This window comes from Macaca fascicularis, chromosome 18, assembly GCF_037993035.2.
Source record: "Macaca fascicularis isolate 582-1 chromosome 18, T2T-MFA8v1.1".
NCBI lineage: Eukaryota > Metazoa > Chordata > Mammalia > Primates > Cercopithecidae > Macaca > Macaca fascicularis.
The window spans coordinates 17,237,727-17,260,096 of NC_088392.1; the positions used below are offsets into that span (position 1 = coordinate 17,237,727).

Consider the following 22,370-nt stretch of genomic DNA (forward strand, 5'->3'; position numbering starts at 1 on the left):
GACACAGACAATAGAATATTAATTTCTATGAGCTGGGGAAGAGAGAAATGGGGAGTGATTGTTAATGAGTATAGTATTTCTTTCGGTGTGTTATAAATGTTCTAAAATTCGATAGTGGAGGTGTCTACACAACTCTGTGAATACACTAAAACCAATGAATTGTAATTTAAATATGCAGATTTTATGGTATTAAATTATATCTTTTAAAAATTATTATGTATGTTCTAAAAAGACTAATAACAAAATTAAAAGAAACCACAGACTATGAGGAACTGTCCATGTATCATATATTTGATAAATTAAGGACTTGTAAGCCAGCATTTATTAAGAACTCTTTTAACTCAATAAAGTGAGCAGCCAAGACAGACAACCCAAATTAAAAATGAGCAAATGATTTGTATACATTTCACCAAACAAAGTCAAACGAATGGCCAATAAGCACATAAAAAAATGCTCAACCTAATTAGATATTATGGAAATGCAAATTAAAACCACCATGAGATGCCACTTTGTACCTACAAAAATGGCTATAATCATAAAGACACAATCCTGGATGTTGGTGAGGATTTGAAGACGCTAGTTTTAAACATTGCTGGCAGGAATGTAAAATGTCACATTGGAAAACAGTTTGACAGTTTCTTACAAAGCTATTGATTGTCATATGGCCCAGCAATTTCTCTCCTAAAAACATATGTGAACACAAATATTTTTATTTACATGTTCAGAGCAACATTATTCCTAAGAGCCAAGAAGTAGGAACAATCCATATGCCCCTCAACCGGTGAATCTATAAATAAACTAGGTCTTTTCCATGCAATGGAATACTGTTCGGCAATAAAAAAAATTAAGTATCAACACATACTACAACAGATAAACCTCAAGAACATCATGCTGAGTGCAAGACGCCAGACACAAAATACTACGTGTAGTATGATTCCATTTACATAAGATGTAGAAAGAAAAACTTATAAAGACAGAAAGCAACTCAGTGGTGCCTAGGATTGGGAATATTAATAAGCATGAGAAAACTTCTCAGGGTCATGGAAATATTCTAAAACTGGATTGTGGTGATGCATAACTCTAGAAATTTACTAAAAGTCAACGAATTATAAACTTATAGTGTGTACATTTTATGGCATGTAAATTGTAGTTTGACAAAGCTGTTAAAAAATAAGCCAGTTATGTGACCTTGTTAAAAACTGGAGGAAAAAAGTGAAACAAGCCAATAATTAAGAGCATTAAGAATAGATTCAGAGGCGTGAACCCAGGAGGCGGAGCTTGCAGTGAGTGGAGATCGCGCCACTGCACCCCAGTCTGGGAGACAGAGCGAGACTCCGTCTCAAAAAAAAAAAAAAAAAAAAAAGAATAGATTCAGAGCTTTTCATAAAGCATCTTCAGAAAATATCATTCAGTAATACTCCTACCTCACTCAAAAAATAACCAGAAAAATGTAAATGGAGAAAAAGAAAGGAAACTCTTCTAAAAGTTATTCCAAATATTTACCTTATAAAGTCTAAAAAGATGATAGAGGAGGAATACTGATCAACTACCTCATTTATCTTCTCAAATACCACATTTATTACACAATATCAAAATGCTTATGCATCTAACAATGGATAATGTTAGAATGGAAGATGAAAATACGGGCATCCTCTCCATCTGGTATGTTGTTTTACGTTGTCCCGGCATTTGAGTTTTAATTTATGTTTTGCTACTGTATTCCTAAATTTTCTTTCCTATGTGCAATTTGGCACAATATCTGTTGGAGAATAATAACATGAGCCGAGTAAACTATTGTTTTATTTTACTTGTGTATTATAACATGTCAAAATACTAGAATTAAAGAGACCTCCCCAAAATTACTAGTTCATACTCGTTACTGGAGAGACTTTGTCTCCTTCAGTGCACAAAACTACAAGATACCGATTTCCTTTCAAAAGAAACCAAGGGGAGATTATTAATGAGGTTTTGGTTTGACTCACCTTATGCATGGCACAAAGAAAAGGACATTTCACTTTCAAGGATGGTTACAAACACGTACACTATTGGGGTCATTAAATCATTGATTTGGTGGCCAAGACTGGAAATGCAAGTGAGACAACATTTAAAAGAATGGACGACTTTCATAATCCTATGAATAACACTGGTGGTTGTTTTTTGCTAAAAGCAGCAATGCCATGGCAACGATCATCTTAAGGAGAAGAAAATCTGCCAAAGAAGAGGATGCTGTTGGATTCATTGTGCCTGATGAAGAACAGGAAGGGATGATTGCAGTGAACATTTTCATGACCTGGGGCGGATGTGACAGTAAAGCCTATGCCGGTGGCAGCTGCAGCCTCGGTGCCTTCTTCAGTTACCGCCACAAAGGAACTGTGCAGGAACTTCTGGGCGTGCAACCCAGAGAGTGAGGACATTCCCGAGTAGTCAGCTTTGTGCTCACTGAAGGCATCGCCTATCCCCATGGCAGCCAGGACGGCCTCAAGGTCGTAACTGTCCTCCACCTCAAACCGGGGCAAGTGCAGATTCACCCTTCTTTCTTCCATATGCCCTGGACTAGTCCACTCTACCAATTTCTCAGGACTTATTTTATCTATTATCTATTTTCAAAAAAAGAAGAGTAGAATGGTATGATTATGAATAAAAATCTAAAACAGTGTAACACTGATTTGTGTCAGTCAGAAGTTATTAATTTTAGTCATATTAAAAGTGGAAATTTTATTTCACTAGATTGTCTTTATACTGCAGGCGGTCGTCTTATATTTCTTTATGTAAATTACCTGTTTGTATGTGGAAATACCGTAGCATTGAATACGTTTTTAAAGATTAAAAATAAGTCATTTCTTCTTTTATCAACCTAGTATATATTTCATTTTAACTACCTCCCCTAGTCTTTGAATGCATATATATTTACATAGTTGCAATCACAGTGAATGTCCATTTTATTTGATAAAAAGTAAACTTTTTCACAATATTACACATCTCTCCTATCTTCAAACAGCTAGATAATATTCTTATGAAGTTGATAAATTTTTCCCAATATTTAGCTATTCATTCACTTTACAAACATTTAGTCTGTATCAGGCATTGTGATAGATTTGACAGTTACTAAGGATACAAAAATAATAATTATGATGAATTTCAAACCAGGCATTCCAGTGTATTTAATACCGAAATAACTGAGTTGACCCAGAAAGGCAATTTTTTTCTTCTGCATTATTTCTTTAGGGTAATTCCCACAACTGGGGTTTTTGAATCAGAATATAAATACTCTTACAGCTCTGAGACATACTGCCATTTTGCTGTCCCAAAATATTTTCCAACTTAAAATGCTACTAGCAATATTTCACAGAAGTAGCACAGCATCTGATAGTATAAGAAGATAGCAGTTATCATTTGTCGAGTGCTTTCTATGTCTTAGACACCTTCTAGTCTACAATTCTATAATCATTCCAACACTGCTACACATTAAGCACCATGGAGCCCTCTTTAGAGATGGGCAAGTATTGAAGTTCAAGGAAGTTAAGAAGCTTCAAGGGTCAGAAAGCCACTAGAGAAACAGGGATTTGAAACAAAGCTCTCCTGATTTTCAAAATACAGGACACTAGCCACATAATTTTTTTAACCGCAAAATGGGTGAGAGTAAATCAATGGTGTAAGGGTGTAAGAAAGAAATTCAAATGCTCCAAGACTAAGAGTGTACGAAAGAAATTCAAAAGCTCCAAGAGCCTACTGTACAGTGCGCAGAATTGGTTGTATATATGCATATGTGAATTTTTTTTTCCAGGAAAGGGGTCTGTAGATATCAACCATTTCTCAGAATGGTGGATGATCTTTATGACTCCCATATAATCTTATTCATTTCAGTTCATCCCAAACATTCTTGGATTGGTTTTTCTCAATAAACGTGACTCGTACTATTTAATGCTCCCCAGTAGACATCCATCTATAGCTGTTGGAGAGTGAGAAACACTTTCTATTTGACACTGCTGGCCACCAGCTCCTACTCAGAAGCCCTGAGACAGAAAACCTCAGGAAATGAAAGCAAGAATAAGGAGATGTAAGCGTTTACCTTCTCCAGACCATCGATGTCGTTGGGCAGAAGCACAAACATGCTTAGGTCATTGTTTTTATATGGAATCCCTAGAATTTTGGCCTGCAAGTCCTCCAGGAAAGTGAAGCTAAAGGAATGGCTCTGTGTCATCATCTGCACAGATTTACTTGTGCTCTGCAACAAATTAACAGAGCACACAATATCAAAGGACATAAGACCAAAGGCTTTAAGGCAACCAAGTTAGTTCATCAAAATAATTAACTCAATCTAAAATAAAGCCCAATATCAGAGTCTCAGAATGAGCATTTACTATCTACCAGTATGCATTTGCTCAAATATGACTTTGGACTTTTTTAGCGGGGTGAGGGATGGAGTCTCACTCTGTTACCAGGCTGGAGTGCAGTGGTGCGATCTTGGCTCACTGCAACCTCCGCCTGCCGGGTTCAAGCGATTGTCCTGCCTCAGCCTCTCAAGTAGCTGGAACTACCGGAGCGCACCACCACACCCAGCTAATTTTTTTATTTTTAGTAGATACGGAGTTTCATCATGTTGGCAAGGATAGTCTCAATCCCTTGACCTCGTGATCCACCCACCTTGGCCTCCCAAAGTGCTGGAATTACAGGCGTCAGCCACCGCACCTAGCCGTGACTTTAGATTTTATATTCCATGTGTAAGCACATCACAAAAAAAAATTAAGGAGCATACCTTATTCATCCAAAATTTCTCTTCCTTAGTATTTTCTTTCTTAAACTCCCTGTCCCATTGCCCTTTAAAATAAACTGTGTTCACCAGCACCAGCTTGGTAGAGCTACTAATAGAGCCATCTGGGAACAAGTCCTTGATTGTTTCTGTAAATGAAGAAACAGAAAAAAGTTGGCCCATCTTCCAAATGACAAGTAATATGCATGACACATATGATGCAGATGGACTTGACTGATCATTAAAAACCAGCCAGGTCAGCACCTGAGGGCCTTGCTGACAAAGGGTTCACGGGCAGAATCGGCAAGGAGGTTCTCATTTTGCCCATCGCCTATTTATCCCACTGGATAAATTGAGGTTCATGGTTAAGAGTCCGGACTCTGGGGTCAGATGCCTCTGTTAGCATCCAGTTTGCCTCTTATCGGCTGAGGAATCTTGGGCAAGTTATTTAAACTCTCTGTGCCTCAGTTTCTACATCTGTAAAATAGGAATAAAATCTGCCTCATAGGGTTGTTGAAAGGAGCAAATGATTCAACACATGTAAAGCTCTTGGAACACCATCTCACACACATAATAAGCACTCTGTGTTAGCTATTATGCTTACCATTTAATATAGTTACCGCCTGAGATTGAGGGATTACTTATTATATTGGAGAAGGAGTTGATATTTTTGTCTGAGTTCAGCCCATCCCACAATAAATACTAAAAAATACTGTTCAACCAACTTTTTGAAAGATCCTATTTTTTCTGCTTTTCTTATTTCCTTTCTTCAGGCCAAGGATGAGGGGGGAAAAAAACACATTCTAAGTAACAAAGGTGTCTCTGATAATTGGTATAAAAATGGAATCTGAAACTCTAACACTAAAGTATCAACTATTGCTCCCCAAGGTGAATTTCCACATTAACATTTCTCTGTGGATTTCTCATACTAGGGGATGAGAAAGGAAGAATGGGATAAGAAACTTGTCAAATCCTCTGCTGTGGGGGGCGGGGGGGGGGGCTGTCGTTTGTCATTATCCCTGCACAATGCTTAAGTGAAGATGAAGACCAGGTGGCCCCAGCTGTGGATGGGAACAAGTCTTGATGGGAGAGCTGCGTGTTTCTCACTTAACACAGACAGAGAAAAACTCAGGAAGAAAGGCTCTGATATAAAGGAAAGAATGTAAACCCAAGACAGGCATACAGGCATCATCCCATTTTCGGGACCCCCAAGATATTGTGATCCATGGCTATGTGTAAACAGTTCTCCAGCAAGCGTTTCCATGCATTTGGCTTCATGCAGTCCCCTGCTGGCTCCCCCTGGCCTCTCCACATTTGCAGAAATTGCTCCACCATCTGCAGTGCCCTCCCTACCTCCTAGGCCCAGGCTTGTCCTTCCAACCCTGCAAAACCTGTCTCAAGTCCCTTCCCAAAGCTTGTGCATTATATGGCCCCTCACGCAGTGACAAGTCCAGGGCTTCACTCACAGCAGATTGTCAAGAAGTGTTTTTTGTCTGTTTGTTTGTTTGTTTCTGGTTTTTTTTGCAATGAATGACCCACCCATACTCTACCATTTGTTTTGCTTTCAACCCAGGAATTAATCTTCTTTCGACTTTCATCTGCTGCGTTTACAAAATCAACAGGTTCCAGAGATGCATGATAATATTTTTCAACATAATCTAAGTATTTCTTTAGGAGAAACAAGGAAGGAATAAAAAGAGGTTAAAAAGTCAATTTATCAATTGCCAACATCTCTAAATAAATTTATGTATACATTGGGATGACTAATACAGTAAGAGAAATTGTAAGGTCCTGGGCATCTCACATTGAGTACCTGCATGCACATTTTTATGCAGCTTATCTGGGGATGAGGCAAAAATCAGGCTCAGATTGCCAGGACTATAAAGAAGCTCCCTGCAGTTCTGAATATCTGTAGATCAGGATGGAAAAGCACCGCAGGGATGTGACCAGAGCCAGGCAGCCCGACTTCAGGACCCACAGTCCTACTAGAGCCCCTTGGCCATTCCAGAATACCACTCACAGATATGGTAAGCACAGCAAACTTACTTGAAGGAAGAGGTATGTTTTTTCTCCAAACAGCCTGTTGGCTATGTTCAGTTCATAATCATTAGTGAGTTTGCTTATTTCAGTCAAAAACTTTTGGAATTGTTGATGTATTGCTTCTGTCTTCTCAATCTTGAAAATTAAAACAAAATCTCAACAGGTTATCTTGGCAAAAGCAAGCCTAGATTCTCCCCTAAGAGGATGCGGCTGCTGGGTCTCTCCCCCAGTTTGTCAGCCTCAAGGGTGATCTCTGTGTTTGATGTGGCCCCTGGATACCAGGTGGCCTTTACACAAGTCATATGATAATGTAAGTTATGACCAATCTGAGCTCCAGAGAGAAGCCTTCTCTGCCAGCCCAACATCACAGATCTTGCTTTTATAACCCAAGTTGTGGGTTTTTTTGGTCTCAAATAAAAGTGCTCACTAAATGTTAAATAAGCTTGTTTTTAGCTCCTCACAAGATTCTAAGCATCAAGGAAAGTAAATGATTTCCCTGGACAATTCTTATCTATTGAAGTTTGGAAATTTTTTTCCAGAGTGAATAAGAAGAGTGACTCCTAATGGTATGAGTCACTCCACATTGGGCTGAAGTGAGATTTATCCTTGTCTCCAGGGGAAAAAAAATGTTTTCTGGATATTTTGTGTAGGACCCATCAGCTTTCTGGTTGAAGGTTTCATATTCTATGTTACCTTAACAACATATCTGGAATGCCATTATTTCAACATGTCAATACAATCAATATTAATTGTATATTTATATATAATATATATTTCAGCAAAAATAATACATTAAAATTAATATTTTGTATTCTTTTCTCATACTAAGTTCTTGAAATACAATATGCATTTTACACCTGTAGCACATCTCAATTCAAACTAGATCTATTTCAAGTGTTCAATAGCCACTTGAGTGGCTACCATGCTGGATAGCTGGGAACTAGATAAACTCTCACCCAGGCAAATTAGGAGGCTTGTATTAGAAGGGCCATTTTTGCGTTGTTTGTAGAAGGAAGGAAGGAAGGAAGGAAGGAAGGAAGGAAGGAAGGAAGACCTGTCCCATCAACAGAATGAGGAAATAGCTATAAAAATGAATCAAATAGGGCTATAAGTATCCACTTAAAATAGATGAATCTTATAAACAGAATGCTAAGCCCAAAATAACCAAGTTCCAAAGAATAATGACAAAAATATATGGTATGTAATGAAATAATAAATACGTGAGAATCATGAACACCTAATGCACAATAGTGGGACTTCCTCTCTCAGGACAGGATGGGGGTGTGCTCAAGGAAGGTATTATACATCAGCCTAAGGGGCATCAGCGATTTGATAATGGTTTATTTCATACACTGAAAAGAGCAGTTAAAGGGTGTTTATTGCATTTTTCCTTATACCTTTTGTATATATGTCTTGAGATTTTACCAGCATTTTTTCAAAGCAAGATTGAGAATACTCTGAATTTATGTAATAATCAAATGCGTACCTGGTAAGCCAGTCTCTGGACAAATTATTAAATGAGGAGATTGGAGTAGATGACCTTTAAGATGTATTCCAGTCCTAATATCCTTTCAGTCAGTAATTCTATTCTCTTCATACCTCTGTGGCTCCCAGGAAAATTTTGGGGAATGGGCAAAGCTGCTAGACAGCGTGTATATGTAAGCTGTGCCTTACACAAAGCTGAAATTCAGTTCCGAGTCATCCAGCCCTTTACAGAGGAGTAGAGCAGCTATCGCAAAGAATGAGCTGTTTTCTAACTTGCACAAAGGTTCTACATGGGCTATCATGGCTGAGAAAGAATGTGCTCTGAAGACAACTGCACTCCTCAATTGAGGGGACATTGCAGTGGCCACGTGACCCAACTTGGTTGCACAAACCCTGAAAGGAAGCCTGACTCTCTACAGGTTCAACTGAGCCACCCACATGACCTAGCCTTTTGGGGTTGTGAAATGAGCAGCTCATATTGCTGGGTGATCTGAGCCATGGTTTTAGGAGGGTCTGGAATTGCACTATGACTACTGTCAGAGCAGCTGTGCCCTTCCTGAGACTGCTAACATCTGATCCTAGCCCTGACCTAATGGGCTTATTCCTTTCCCCTGTTTGAGTAGACTCTCCTTTGGGTGGGGAATACAGGAACATTGGAGCTGGAAAAGACCTCAGGAAGTCATTGGGCCTGTACTAACTTTTTAAATACAATATCAGCATGGGGTTAAAAATATGAATGGAGTTTAGTAATAATATCACCTACTGCTACCACTGCCACCACCGCTGGCTCAGTTACCAGATGCCCCTACTGGACACTTTACAGAGGCTGAAAGAAGATAAATAACTTGCCCAAAGTAGCATCCCTCTTAAGCGACTGAGCCAGGACTTGAACCTCAGTCTGTTTAACTCCAAAACCCATCCACTCTGCTATGGGAACTTTTCAGTCTATTAGCCTTACCAGTTCTATCATAGCAGTGTTGTCCATTACAACTAAGGTCTCTTCTCAATACTAAGGGGTTATTACTACTGTATAATCCTTACAACATTATTTGTCTACCGTGATTATTATTGGTTAATAATAAAGAAATAATATTGCTTTCATGCCTGTCTCAGCCCTTTTCCCCAGAGAGCCCACGCCTAAAATGCAACTCTATTGAAGTTTGTAAAACAAATCTCCCCACCTCTTTTCCTTCAGCCTTTATTCTCACCACCTCGTTGTCTTCAGCCTTTGTTCTTGAGCTCTTCGTGCCTTTTTCAGAGTGAAATACCTGGAAGAGATAGAAAATATTACTGTGGTGCTCAGAGAAGAGGAAACCTCACACAGAATCAGTCGGGGGAGAGTGGACGCTTGTGAAAGAAACCTCGGTGGTATATGAGGTGTCCTTCTCCCCTTGCAAAATCATGAAAAGGTCTGTGTTTACCTCTGATTTTCTTTCTTTCTTTCTTTCTTTTTTTTTTTGTGACGGAGTTTCACACTTTTGCCCAGGCTGGAGTGAAATGGCATGATCTTGGCTCACTGAAACCTCTGTCCCCTGGGTTCAAGTGATTCTTCTGCCTCAGCCTCCCGAGCAGCTGAGATTATAAGCACCTGCCACCACACCCGGCTAAGCTCATGCCTGTAATCCCAGCACTTTGGGAGGCCAAGGCATGTAGATCACCTGAGGTCAGGAGTTCGAAACTAGCCTGGCCAACATGGTGAAACCCTGTCTCTACTAAAAAATACCTCTGGTTTTTTCTAAGGAGCTCGTATTAGCTTATGTGTTCCTGTGTTCATCTTGGATGTGTCATTTTTACCCTTGTGGGCATTATGTCACTTTTTCCATAAGTGCTTTTCATGCTCTGTCTTAATTATGAGTGCAATGGCTTTAGACAAGGTCACTCAACCAGTCCCTACTCAAAACAATTCAAGTTTCTGGGAGCAGGTGGGGAGACGGTATTTGGAAAGGGAAGAGGGCTTTCCTGATAGACCTGAAATTGCTCCCTGTCTTGAAAGTCTTTGTTTCCTGGTCCACCATGAACATATTTTTAAGATAATGCAAGAGGGCTGAACAACCCCCAGAATGAATTTGTGCATGGAAAACACGGAAGCCCCCCGACTGCGCCCAACCTCCTCCAACTGGGAAGCGGTGGCTCCTCGGGTCCCCAGGAGGAGCATGCCAATGGCAGTCAAGAGGCCCACAGGGGAAAAGAAGATGTTGCCATCATTTGTTTTCTTCAGCTCTTTGAAAAGATCAAACCCAAATCGAGTGCTGATGGCGCCCAGTGAATCCATGATGATGATTTAGCGATATCTAGAACAGCAAGAACAACAATCAACACTGAACATTTGAATTACTCTGTGTCAGGGGAACCCTTCCTGCTTCCATTCCTCTTCTTGCATTGATACAGAATACAGAGATTTCCACCCTCTTGGTGAAAGGTTGCTGCTGCCTGCTTCTCACATCCTCTCTTGGCCTTCTCTTGCCGGGAGACATCCATCAATCCACTGCAGTCTTCCATCCTCTGGTGGTGCTCAGTTCTCATTACCCCGGGGGGCAGGGTTCATGTGTTAATGACTTTATTCTCTTGTTCTCTGTCTGAACCTGCCTGCCTCTGCCTCCCCACAACCTCCTCTTCACGAAAGCTTCCCCAGGTAGACCCAGCCCTTGTCCAGGCAACACCAGTTTGTCCAGATGTGGGGCCCATGATAAGGCAGGGGGGTAGGCACAAGAATCTCCACGGCCCTCAAGTTCAAGCAGCGCTCTCTGATCCAGCCTTAGCAATAATAAAGCCAAGACTTGAATCCTTATCTGATACTATTTCTCAATGGATTCAAAATTCAGCCCAGAGAGGGACAGGATTGATTAAATCTCTTAAACCCCTTTCCCTAACTGCGTAAAAACTTGACTCTGGGCTGAATTTTTCTGAAGCAGAAACCACAATCTCTGGTCATGAATTATTAGGTGGAGATGAAAGGGTTTTCTTGTTTTACACAGTTCTGTATTGTTTGAGGCTTGTACATGAGCTTGCATTACTTTTGTCATTTCACAAAAATAATTTTTAAAGAGCAATTAATGTTTGCCAAAAATAAATAGGTAGAACTGTTTTTATGTTTGCTTTATTATCAGCTACTTTATAACTAGGAAGTAAAGGCTTTAGGAGAAATCCTAAAACAAAAATAAGATTAACGAAAACTAAAGTTTTTTAAAGCCCACATACTTTGGGGCCTTTTGCCCTCAAGGGCCCATCCCTGCTAAGGCATCCCACATCCATATCAAAGCTTCCATTTCAACCTCGGGTTTCCCTGCAGGGATTCTTTACAGGTTAACTAATAAAGAAAATGGATTCATTTACTGTCAAAGATGATACATTGTCATGGCCATGTAGGAACTGAATTAAATAAAACTACCTCCAGAAAGTCCATGCACAATACAAGTAATCCTTTCAAACAACAAACATCATCGTTCTCAAAATACAGAGGTCTTAAATTGGAGCCAAAATAAGAACTTACCTCGGGTTTTTGGAGAGACAGTGGTGGCTGGGCAAGGAACTAGGAAGCATATGTCAATTAAGTAGCTGGGATTCTTAATTTATAGTTCTCCACATCTGCTTCAGTGGTGGTTTTCCACCTTGAGTGCACCTTAAAATCTCCTTGGAACTTTAAAAAAAATCTATGCTCAAGCCCCACCCCAGACGAACTGAGTCAGCATCTCTCGGGTGGAAACCAGACATCAGAATTTTTATCACCCCAGGTGATTACAGCGTACAACCAACGCTGGGAACCAAAGGTATATAGCCTGATGAAGACATACATTAAACGCATACTTTACTTACCACGATGGACAGAGCTGTGTCCTGACAAGTCATTCTCTGTAACAGAGTTATTTTTGCAGTTGTATTGTTTAGGAGTGCCAGATGCCAGGAAGAAAATGAAAGAAAACTATCTGCTAGAAAAGAACAAGAAAAAGGAACAAGAAAATTTCAGGTAGGCAGCCACATACAAGCAAGAGTTCACGCGCACGCGCACACACACGCACACACACCTATTCTTATTCTCAATTATTCCATCCATTAATTATAAAATATCTCATTTTAATTCATTCAATAAACATTTATCAAGTCTATTATGTACCAGCTACTGTCTCTAACGCTAATAATTCATAAGCCCTCAATACCCTCACTGATTTCAGGAAAACAACACTACCAAAAAAACCTCAATAGGAAATTACACCCCCAGATTCCAGTTTTTCCTGCCAACCCTGCAGCATTTGTACTGGCCCTACCAGTTCATTAAAAGAAACTGTGCTTGGATTAGTCTCAGCTTTAATCTTCAGTAAAGGGTTTGGAGATTTGCCATCGTTGCTGGGCAGCAGCTCCTAGAAGGGCGTCTTAGCTCTTCCTTCTGCCTAGAAGAACACCTCTTAGATACACAGGCTCGAAGGGCATACGGGTCACGTGTGTTCCAGTCTCCATACTCACAATTTACTTTTTTCAAAATATTTTAATTGCTACTCTTTAACTAAACTCAAAGGCACATTTAATTGATTTGCTTTTTAATGAGCACTGAGAATCTTGCAAATTGAGTAAGGTTTAGAAAGAATTAACACTTAGTTAACCCAGGATGCCAGTGAAATGGAAATGTTCATTTTTTTAAAATAGCATAAAATCTCTGAGTCAGCCATAATGCTTTATGTTTTAATATGCCTATCAGTTTATATCTTCTCATTTCTTTTTCTGTGGCCCCTAGACTTCCTGTTCTATTGCCCAGCCATTTCCACAGACCTTCTGCTTTTTGCTAAAGCTTTTTTTCTAGCACCTGCTTTCAGCAGGAAACCTGGCTTTTCCTGAGGACTACTACATCCCGTAGTCTTTTCTGGGAACGGCCACTCATATCTTGGGAAAGCAAAGTCACCATTCCTGTTCTCCCTCGCACTCTCTCTTCTTCCAAGTCTTTCTTCCTTCAGTCACCTCCAATGTTCCCCTTTGGAAACTTAGGCCATCATGCCGTGCTGTTCTGTTCCCACCCACGGGCCCCTCCAGGACTCTGCGTATGGTCTTCCTGTCCACCCCAGCTGCTACTGCCACCCTGTACACCATTCCTGTTGCCAGCGCCTCTCACTTCTCGGACCTTTACCTTCCCTCTCTTATAGTAGCCCACTCACACCAGGAGTCGCTCTTGTTTAACACTCAAGTACCTCCATCTGGTGACAGATTCTCATCCTTATTCTCTCTAAACCTAATTTTCAATGCCTTCCCAACCTCTTATCATAGGACTCCTCCCTGTTCTGTTTTATCCGTCTCTCCTTTCTAGGATCAAAACTGCCCCAGAGGTAGAATATGTGTTGATGATCAAGAACCATTTAAAAAATGATTTCTGTGCTGACAAGTGAGGAGAAGAAATAGTTATCCCCTGAAGCAGAGTATTGATAGGTTCCCAACCCTGTTCCATAGCTCACAGTTTTGTTCCAACCTGTGTGTGTCTATTACTGACACTGACTTGCAGTATTTTTCTTCTCCAAGCATATAATCTCATAGTGGATGCTGCCAATGTTCCCACCAGATTTCCTTAACCTACCAGCACGCCTGTTACCCAGTTGCTGTTTTGCCTTATAATTCACAGATGCCCTTCTCTCGGCTAAAGGAGAGCTACCTACCTGGGAAGCCAGGTACCACCCCATCCCCCTCACCAGGGCACACTTCAGGCATGACTCACTGGCATAAGGTCATAAAAAGACAGCCCCTGGCTGGGCGCGGTGGCTCAGGCCTGTAATCCCCGCACTTAAGGAGGCCAAGGCAGGTGGATCACCTAAGGTCAAGAGTTCGAGACCAGCCTGACCAACATGGTGAAATCCTGTCTCTACTAAAAGTACAAAAATTAGCCGGGTGTGGTAGCACATGTCTGTAACCCCCGTTACTCAGGAGAGTGAGGCAAGAGAATCACTTGAACCCAGGAGGTGGAGATTGGAGTCAGCTGAGATCACGCCATTGCACTCCAGCCTGAGCAACAAGAGTGAAACTCCACCTCAAAAAAAAAAAAAAAAAAAAAGAAGACAGCCACCTGGGTAAGACTAACTTATAGTGCCACTTCTCCTCCAGACCTCCCCCACAAGATTAGACTGAAGCCAGTCTTTAGCAGAAATCACATGATTAATTAACATTTCCCCTTGCCTTGTTCTGCTTCTCTAAAACAAGCACCCTCCCCATCACACTCCCCCCCAAAATTACCTGAAAAGTCCCTGTCTTTGGCTCTGCTGCTGGGGTGCCAAACCTATGACAAAAGTGTTTCGATATCTAGCCCAAGCCCTCATTATTTTTGCTGTCTAAGAATTTATTTGCAACCTTGCCTATATTCTCTTTAGATAAAATTTTTAATTAGTTTATCAAGACCTATGAAGAACACTTTTGGGGTTTAGATTGGGACTCTTTAGAATTAATATGTTAAATGGGAAAAACTGTCATCTTTACATAATGAGCAAGTAGTATGATCATCTTACATGTCCTTCAATAGTTAATAGAAAGAAAGGACAGGGAGAGAGATGAAGGAGAGAACCAGTTTTCTCTTCGTGATGAAAAACAAAACAAGTATGCTCACCGTCACTGCTTCCACTCAGAATTGAACCAGAGACCCTGGCAAGTGCAACAAAGCAATGGATTAACTGATTAATTAGATAATTATTTGAAAGGTAAGATAATTTAAAAAGAAAAATAGAATCATTCGCAGAGGAATTGAGGCCAATGTTATGAGAATTCAAAAGTGAGTTTAGCAAGATTGCTGAATACAAGGTCGATAAAAACTCATGTGTTTTTAATATACTAGCAACATACAGTTAGAAACGTTTTGAATATATATAATGTAAAAGAGTATAAAAAAGCTATGTGAGGCTGGGCATGGTGGCTCACACCTGTAATCCAACACTTTGGGAGGCTGAGGCAGGCAGATCCCCTGAGGTCAGGAGTTAGAGACCAGTCTGACCAACATAGTGAAACTCCATCTCTACTGAAAATACAATATATTAGCTGGCTTGGTGGCAGGCACCTGTAATCCCAGCTACTCGGGAGGCTGAGGCAGGAGAATTGCATGAACCAAGGAGGCGGAGGTTGCAGTGAGCCAAGATCACACCACTGCACTCCAGCCTGGGCAACAGAGCCAGACTCCATCTCAAAAATAATAATAAGCTATGTGAGATAATACTGTGTTAATTAGCTAGATTTGGTCATTATGCAATGTTCTATACTTCAAACATCTTGTATGTAATAAATACATATAATTTTATGTCCTTTTTTTTAAATAATGAAAAACCATCACATAACTAGTAAATGTGAAAGATGTTTAAGACTACATATAGAAAAAGATTAAACATAACTTAGAGAAATTAAGAAGACCGAGTAAATGGAGGGGTACATTTTATTTGTGATTTGAAAGACTCAATATTTTAAGAATGTCAATTTTCTCAAAATTAATCACTGCAATCTCAATCAAAATCTCAGGACGTTCATTTTTCAAAAAATTGGGCATCTGATTCCAAATTTATATGAAATAGCCAAGGGCTAACAACAGCCATGACACTGTCGAAAGAGAAGGAGAAAGAGGTAATACCTGCTCTGTCAGATAGCAAGATTTATTATTAATTGTCAGCATGGCTTTTGGCAAAGGATAGATCAGAACAGAAGCCCCGAAAAATACTGATGCATGTATGCACCTTGATTTTTTTCAAGTTTGTTGCAGAGCAGTGGAGAAAGAATGGTCTCTTCAATAAATTATGTTGAGTTCATTGGATAATCACATGGGGGAGAAAGGAATCTTAACTACTACGTCACACCATATACAGATTTCCATTCTAAATGGATCACAGAGCTAATTGAAACACACAAAAGCATTTACAATAATAGTAAAAATTAGTAAACTGGACAACACAAAATTTAAAAGCTTTTATTAATCAAAAAACACTTTCAAAGTTGGAGAGCTATATATACCCAAAATTGGATATATACAGATACACCCCATGACCTAATAATTTCACCCCAGATATTTACCCAATATAAATGTGTGCTCATGGGCACCAAGAGACATGTGCCCATAGCAACATTCATAATAGCCAAATACTGATGTACATTAACAGCATAACACGTAAATAATGATATGTTCACACAATGAAATCCTACACAGCAATGACAATGAATGAACTAAAGCTACAGGCAAAAAAAAAAAAAAACAAAAAAAAAAAAACCAAAAAAAAAACCAGATAAATATCTCAAACAATATTGAACAAAAGAAGCCAAATCTAAAAGAATGCATACTGTGTGATTCTTTTTATATAAAGTACAAAAGCAGACAAAACTAAACTTCAGTTGACCCCTGAACAACACAGGAGTAGCGATGCCAACACCCCTCACAGTTGAAAATCCAGGTATAATTTTTTATTTTTATAATTTTTTTTTTAGAGATAGAGTCTCACTATGTTGTCCAGGCTAGATTCTGGATTTGGGCACCTGGCTTCCAGCAATCCTTCCACCTCAGCCTCCTGAGTAGCTGGGACTACATGCATGTATCACCATGCCCAGCTTGTGTATATATGTATTTTTTTTACCCTTCACAATAATATTTTAATAAAGCTATTAAATGTTCGTCCTTGATTACAAGAATACATGTTCATAATATACAAAACTTGTAGAAAACAAAGGAAGCATAAAGAGGGCAAAAAAGTCACCCCTAGTTTACAACCAAAGACAACGTATAATTTTTCGCTCCACAAAAACTTAACGACTGATAGCGTACTGTTGACCAGAAAACTTACTGATAACATAGTCTATTAACTCACATTTTGTATGTTATATGTATTACATACCATATTCTTATAATAAAGTAAGCTAGAGAAAAGGTAATTATTAAGAAGATAAAAAAAGAGAAAACACATTTACTATTCATTAAGTGGAAGTGGATCATCAGTAAAGTCCATCCCCATCATCTTCACACTGAGTGGGCTGAGGCGGAGGAGAAAGAGGAGTGGTTGGCCTGGCTGTTTCAAGAGTGGCAGAGGCAGAAGAGGTGGAGAAGGTGGAATGGGAGGCAGCAGATGCATAGACTTGGTGTAACTTTATAGAAATACATCATCATGTCTGCCTTTTTTTCTTTTTCATTTCATTAAAGATGTTTCCACATGGTACCAATCCTGCTTCCATAATTTGCTTTAGCTTCAATGCCTGCGTCGTCAAAGAGTCCATGTCAAAACAGAATTTAAAAGCAGCCTTGAGTAATCAGAACTGCTCTGTCAGATTGTCTAATGTCAATTTGTTTTCTGGCACTGCTTCTTTTATGTCTTCTTTCTCACCATCTGGGGCTGGTTCAGAAGTACTCATCTCCATAAAATGGTCTTCTGTTAATTCCTGTGGTGTGGAATCTGTTTGTTCTTGAATTTCCCCAAGATCCAGATCTTGAAATCCTTCATCCCCTACCTGTGTGTGTGTGTGTGTGTGTGTGTGTGTGTGTGTGCGCGCCACATCCACAATCTTTTTCATAGTTTCCTTGATCGGTTCTGTCATAAATCTTTTGAAGTCATGTGCAACATCTAGATGCTGTTTTCTCCAGCAGGAATTTACTGTTTCAGGCCGGACAGCTGTCATGGCTTTTTCTATAACAATGATGTCACCTTCAGTGGTATAATCCTTCCAGATTTCCATGGTGTTCTTTCTACTGGGGTTCTCTTCTATAGTGTTGGCAATACTTTCCATAGAGTACTGTGTGTCAGCAGGGGTCCTTATGGCCCCCTGATTTAGAGGCTGAATTAGAGATACTGTGTTTCATGGCAAGGAGACAACTTCGACGTCTTCGATGTTGAACTAATGGGGTTCTGGGTGACCAGGGGCATTGTTCAATAGCAAAAGAGTTGTAAAAGTCAGTCCCTTTCTGGCAAAGCACTTCCTGATTTCAGGGACAAACCATTGATTAGTCAATCCAGAAAAAGGACTCTCATATTCTCATATTCATGCAACCGAAAGACTGGCAGCTGGTATTTATCTTTTCCCTTCAAGGGCTGGAGATTAGTGCTATCAATAAAGACAATTTTGATTGTATAACACAACTGTATTTGTACAACACAGTAGCATTAGCTTATCCCTTCCTGCCTTAAGTCCTGATGCCTGCTCCTCTTTCTTACTAATACATGTCATTTGCGGCCTTTTTTTCCTCCAGAATAGGGCACTTTGATCTGCTTCAAAAACATGGTCAAATAGGTATCCTTTCTCCTCAATTATTTTCTTAATGGCATCTGGGAATTTGCTGCCTCTTGGTCATAAAAAAAAATGTTATCTTGACATTTTTTAAGCCAAATCTTTTCCTAAAATAATCAAACCATCCTTTACTGGCATTAAATTCTCCAACTTTAGATCCTGCACCTTCCTCTTGCTTTGTCATACAATGACTTCGGTTTTTCTCTAATCACATTAGAGTCTATAGGTATGCCTTTCTTATAGTAATTCTGCCCCCATATAAAAGCCACATTTTCAATATAAAATGAAAACGTGTTTCTCAAAAAGTGCAAGGTTTTCGTATCTGTTGCTATAGCTGCAGAGACAGCTTCACGCATTTCCTTTTCTTTTTCTACAATGGTCCTGATGCTGGGTTCATTTATCTTGAAATGGTAGGAAAATGCAACTGCAGACCTCACTCTATGAGAGGTATCAAGCAATTCAGCTTTTTCTTGCAACATCATGACTTTTCTCTGTTTCTTGGGCACACTTTCAGCATCGCTGGTGGCACTTCGTATAGGCCCCATGATGTTATTCAAGTTGTATGATATTGCACTAAACATGATGAAAAATACGCAAGAACTGTGAGAGATCACTTTTTATTGTGATACACAACTTACTGGACAGATGAGCTGCTCACACAGAGATCATTGTCCTCACACCCTTTCAAGCAGATACGTGCAACACTGGAGCTCACTGTAATAGCAATAGGAGTTGGCTACAAAATTGTTACAGTAATACACTATGTACTGTAGTTAATTTATGCAGTTATGACTTAACACTGTGTCTTTACTTTTGTTCATGTTTCTCTTAACTGCAAATAGCACCATGCATGACCATCTGTAAGTATTCGTGTGCATAAGTTTTGATACATTTTAACTTTTTATAATAGATTTGTACATATTTTATGGGAGTAAATGATAAAATAGACTAGTACCTACATATACTTTATGCATTCATGACATCCTTTTTCTTAGTATTTTTGATATTTCTAGACTACACAGCAATTTGAAAAATCTGTGATTTGAAAAATCTGCAAGATTTTTCCAGTATATTTATTGAGAAATATTTTCCAGTGTATTTATTGAGAAAACTCTGAGTGTAAGTGGATCCATGCAGCTCAAACTTGTGTTGTTTGAGGGTCAACTGTCTAGTGCTGCAAGTTAGCATATTGGTTACATATCGAAGAGGATGAAGAAAGTAATAATTAGAAAGAGATGTAAGAGGAATTTTGGAGCAATAGTAATGTTCTATTTTTTTAATCTGGGTGGTGTTTCCCTGGTTGTTTGCCTTGTGATAATTTATTGAGCTATATGTATACGTTTTAATATTTCCTTATTTGTGTTATTCATCACAAGAAAAATAAATTTGTTCAATCTATTTATAGATATTTTATCATTTTTATATTCTTGTGAATACAGTCTTTGGGTTTTCCATTCATTCATTCAGTCAGTTAGTCAACAAGTATTTCTTGAGCATATACTCTTTGCCAGATATTGCTTTAGGTACTGAGGTAAAGCAATGAATAAGATGTAGGTGTAAAAGGTCCATTCTCTCATTAAATGCACATTCTATTGGGGTGATACAAACAATAAATAAACAAAAACAAGATAATCTAAAATAGAATTAAGTGCTATGGATTGAATAAGGCGTTGTGTTGGTGAATAATTATTACTGGTGTATAAGAAAAAAAATTTTGGATATCTAGCAAACCATCTTGAAGAATATTCTTTTATGGTAAATTATAAGCTTATTAGCTTTGATTTTCTAGAAAGATGATCATAAAATCTCTGAATAATGGTTTGGCCTCTTTTTACCAATATTTATTCCTCTGATGGAATTATTCTTCAGTATAATGGAGGACACCTACTTTCAAATCTCTCTGCACAAAACTCACATGAACAAGCGTAGCAATAAGGCACCGTTTTAAAACTGCACTTAACTGTACCGACAGAAGAGGGCACTCTTGCACCAAGAAAACAGAGTATGGCACTCAATTCTTCATAAAGTTGCCTGTCCTTTTTCGTCCAAAAATCCTGCACATTTCAGTATGAACAAGAAAAAGTACCCAACAAATATGTAAAATTACTATACAAAGAAAACTGTGAAAATTAAAACTCTTAGCTCATGGAGATACTACCCAAGAAATCAATCATGAGGGAGGATAAAGCTGCAGTGTAACACTACCTTATGAACTAAATATTGTTTGGAAAGAGATTATGAACATGAAGAATGCTTCAAGTCATAATTTTTAAAACTCAGAATATATATGAATAACAAAACAACCACAGAAAGGAAGTACTGTAATGAGATATGTCTGAATTAAATAGAAATAATAAAAATAACAAAATCATCTCAGAAATGGGCCTAGACAACCAGTTGCCTACAGGAGAAAGTACAATAAAGAACATAGAGAAGAGAAATAAAAAATAGGCTAGAGAACAAAAACAAAATAAAGAACAGTAAAAGGATAAAAGAACGAAATAAAGACAGGCAAATAAATCTAAATATGTGTAACCATGGTCTCTGAAGTACAGAAATAAAACAGTGGAGTAGAAATGATATTTAAAGCTATAATCCAAGAAAACTTTTCAAAAATAAAATAAATCCCAAATCTGTGTATTGAAATGGCCTACAATGTACCTAGGAAAATTGACCCTGAATGATGAAGTCTAAGACATATTGTGGAAAATCAGTCTTAACATCTGCAGAGAAGAGAAAAAGAGGGAAAGATAAGAGAGAAAGAGAATGAGAGAGAATCAAGTCAATATAAAGTAAAGAAAGCAAGTTAACATCAGACTTCTTGAGAACAACATACAAACCAGTGGAGCAATAAAGATATTCAAACCAATTCAATTCAATCCAAACCAAGAATTTTATATATCAAAAAGTACTCTTTCATGAATGGTCTTTCATGACCATAAAGAAACTGTGTTAAACAGTCAAGAACTTAGAGAATATTGTACTTGTTAGCCCTTCTTGAGAAATCTACCAGAGGATGAGCTTCATCCAGTAACAAAAAATAAAAAAAAATTTAAGAAACTTTAGCAGAAGACTGATAGCACAAATATATTTTATTATAGCTCTAAGACTAAAGCAAACACATGAATAAGAGTAGGAAAGTAATATATACATGTTCTATGTTTTATATGTGCTGCCAAAGTTAAAAAAAAATGACAAAAAACGTGAGAGGAAATGCTAGCAAGAAAATTAGAAGGTAGAATATAAATTTGTTGATTATTACTCAGGCAGCAGATGGGCGTCAAAAGATATCACTTAAAAATGATAAAAGCCTAAGTAAATAAAAGAGTAACGTGAGGCCATTAGGTCATAATACAGCATAAAAATAATGTCTAGAACAAAAATACAAACTTTCCTAAATATCACAAGGAAAAATTAAAGAGAGAAAATATAGTAAAATAGCAAGACAATATGATTCTAAAGTTCATATGGAAAAACAGACAAACAAGAATAAATAGGTAAACACTGCAAAGGAAAAGCAACAAAACTTCCATAATTAAAACACTGATGTTGGCACATGAATAAACAGACCAAAGGAAGAGGCTAGTAAATCCATCAACAGACCTAACCACATATGGAAATTGAGTACATGATAAATGTGGCAATTCAAATCCCAAAGGGAAAGATAGATGTTGTTGTTGTTGCGTTGTTATTGTTGTTGTTTAAGATGGAGTTTCACTCTTGTCACCCAGGTTGGAGTGCAATGATGCAATCTCGGCTCACTGCAAGCTCCACCTGGTGGGTTCAAATGATTCTCCTGTTTCAGTCTCCCGAGTAGCTGGGAAACAGGTACCCGCCACCATGCCTAGCTAATTTTTGTATTTTTAGTAGAGATGAGGTTTCGCTATGT

General features: G+C 38.6%; 1 protein-coding gene across 3 annotated transcripts; it reads right to left on the reverse strand.

Annotated features, from left to right (window-relative positions):
• Positions 1–271: 271 nt before the first annotated feature.
• On the reverse strand, positions 272–12,277 carry SERPINB13 (serpin family B member 13). Of its 3 annotated transcripts, none has more exons than XM_015439653.4 (8): positions 12,089–12,277; positions 10,383–10,566; positions 9,457–9,543; positions 6,797–6,925; positions 6,301–6,418; positions 4,757–4,899; positions 4,070–4,225; positions 272–2,597 (listed from the first exon to the last, which is right to left on the reverse strand). In XM_015439653.4, the coding sequence occupies exons 2-8, from the start codon at positions 10,545–10,547 to the stop codon at positions 2,193–2,195; spliced, it is 1,203 nt and encodes a 400-aa protein (XP_015295139.1). In that variant the 5' UTR covers positions 10,548–10,566; positions 12,089–12,277; the 3' UTR covers positions 272–2,192. The 3 variants fall into 3 exon arrangements, with proteins under 3 accessions (XP_015295139.1, XP_045233873.1, XP_045233875.2); XM_045377938.3 differs by lacking the exon at positions 12,089–12,277 and adding an exon at positions 11,766–11,892; XM_045377940.3 differs by lacking the exons at positions 6,301–6,418; positions 6,797–6,925; positions 9,457–9,543; positions 10,383–10,566; positions 12,089–12,277 and adding an exon at positions 5,015–5,208.
• Between the last annotated feature and the right edge of the window lie 10,093 nt (positions 12,278–22,370).

Coding starts and splice junctions, on each gene's coding strand:
- SERPINB13 (XM_015439653.4), bottom strand. CDS start 10,547: ATGGATTCACTGGGCGCCATCAGCACTCGATTTGGGTTTGATCTTTTC. Junction 9,544..10,382: donor CCGCTTCCCAGTTGGAGGAG/GTTGGGCGCAGT, acceptor TATCTCTTCCAG/GTATTTCACTCTGAAAAAGG. Junction 2,598..4,069: donor ACATCGATGGTCTGGAGAAG/GTAAACGCTTAC, acceptor TTTTGAAAATAG/ATAATAGATAAAATAAGTCC.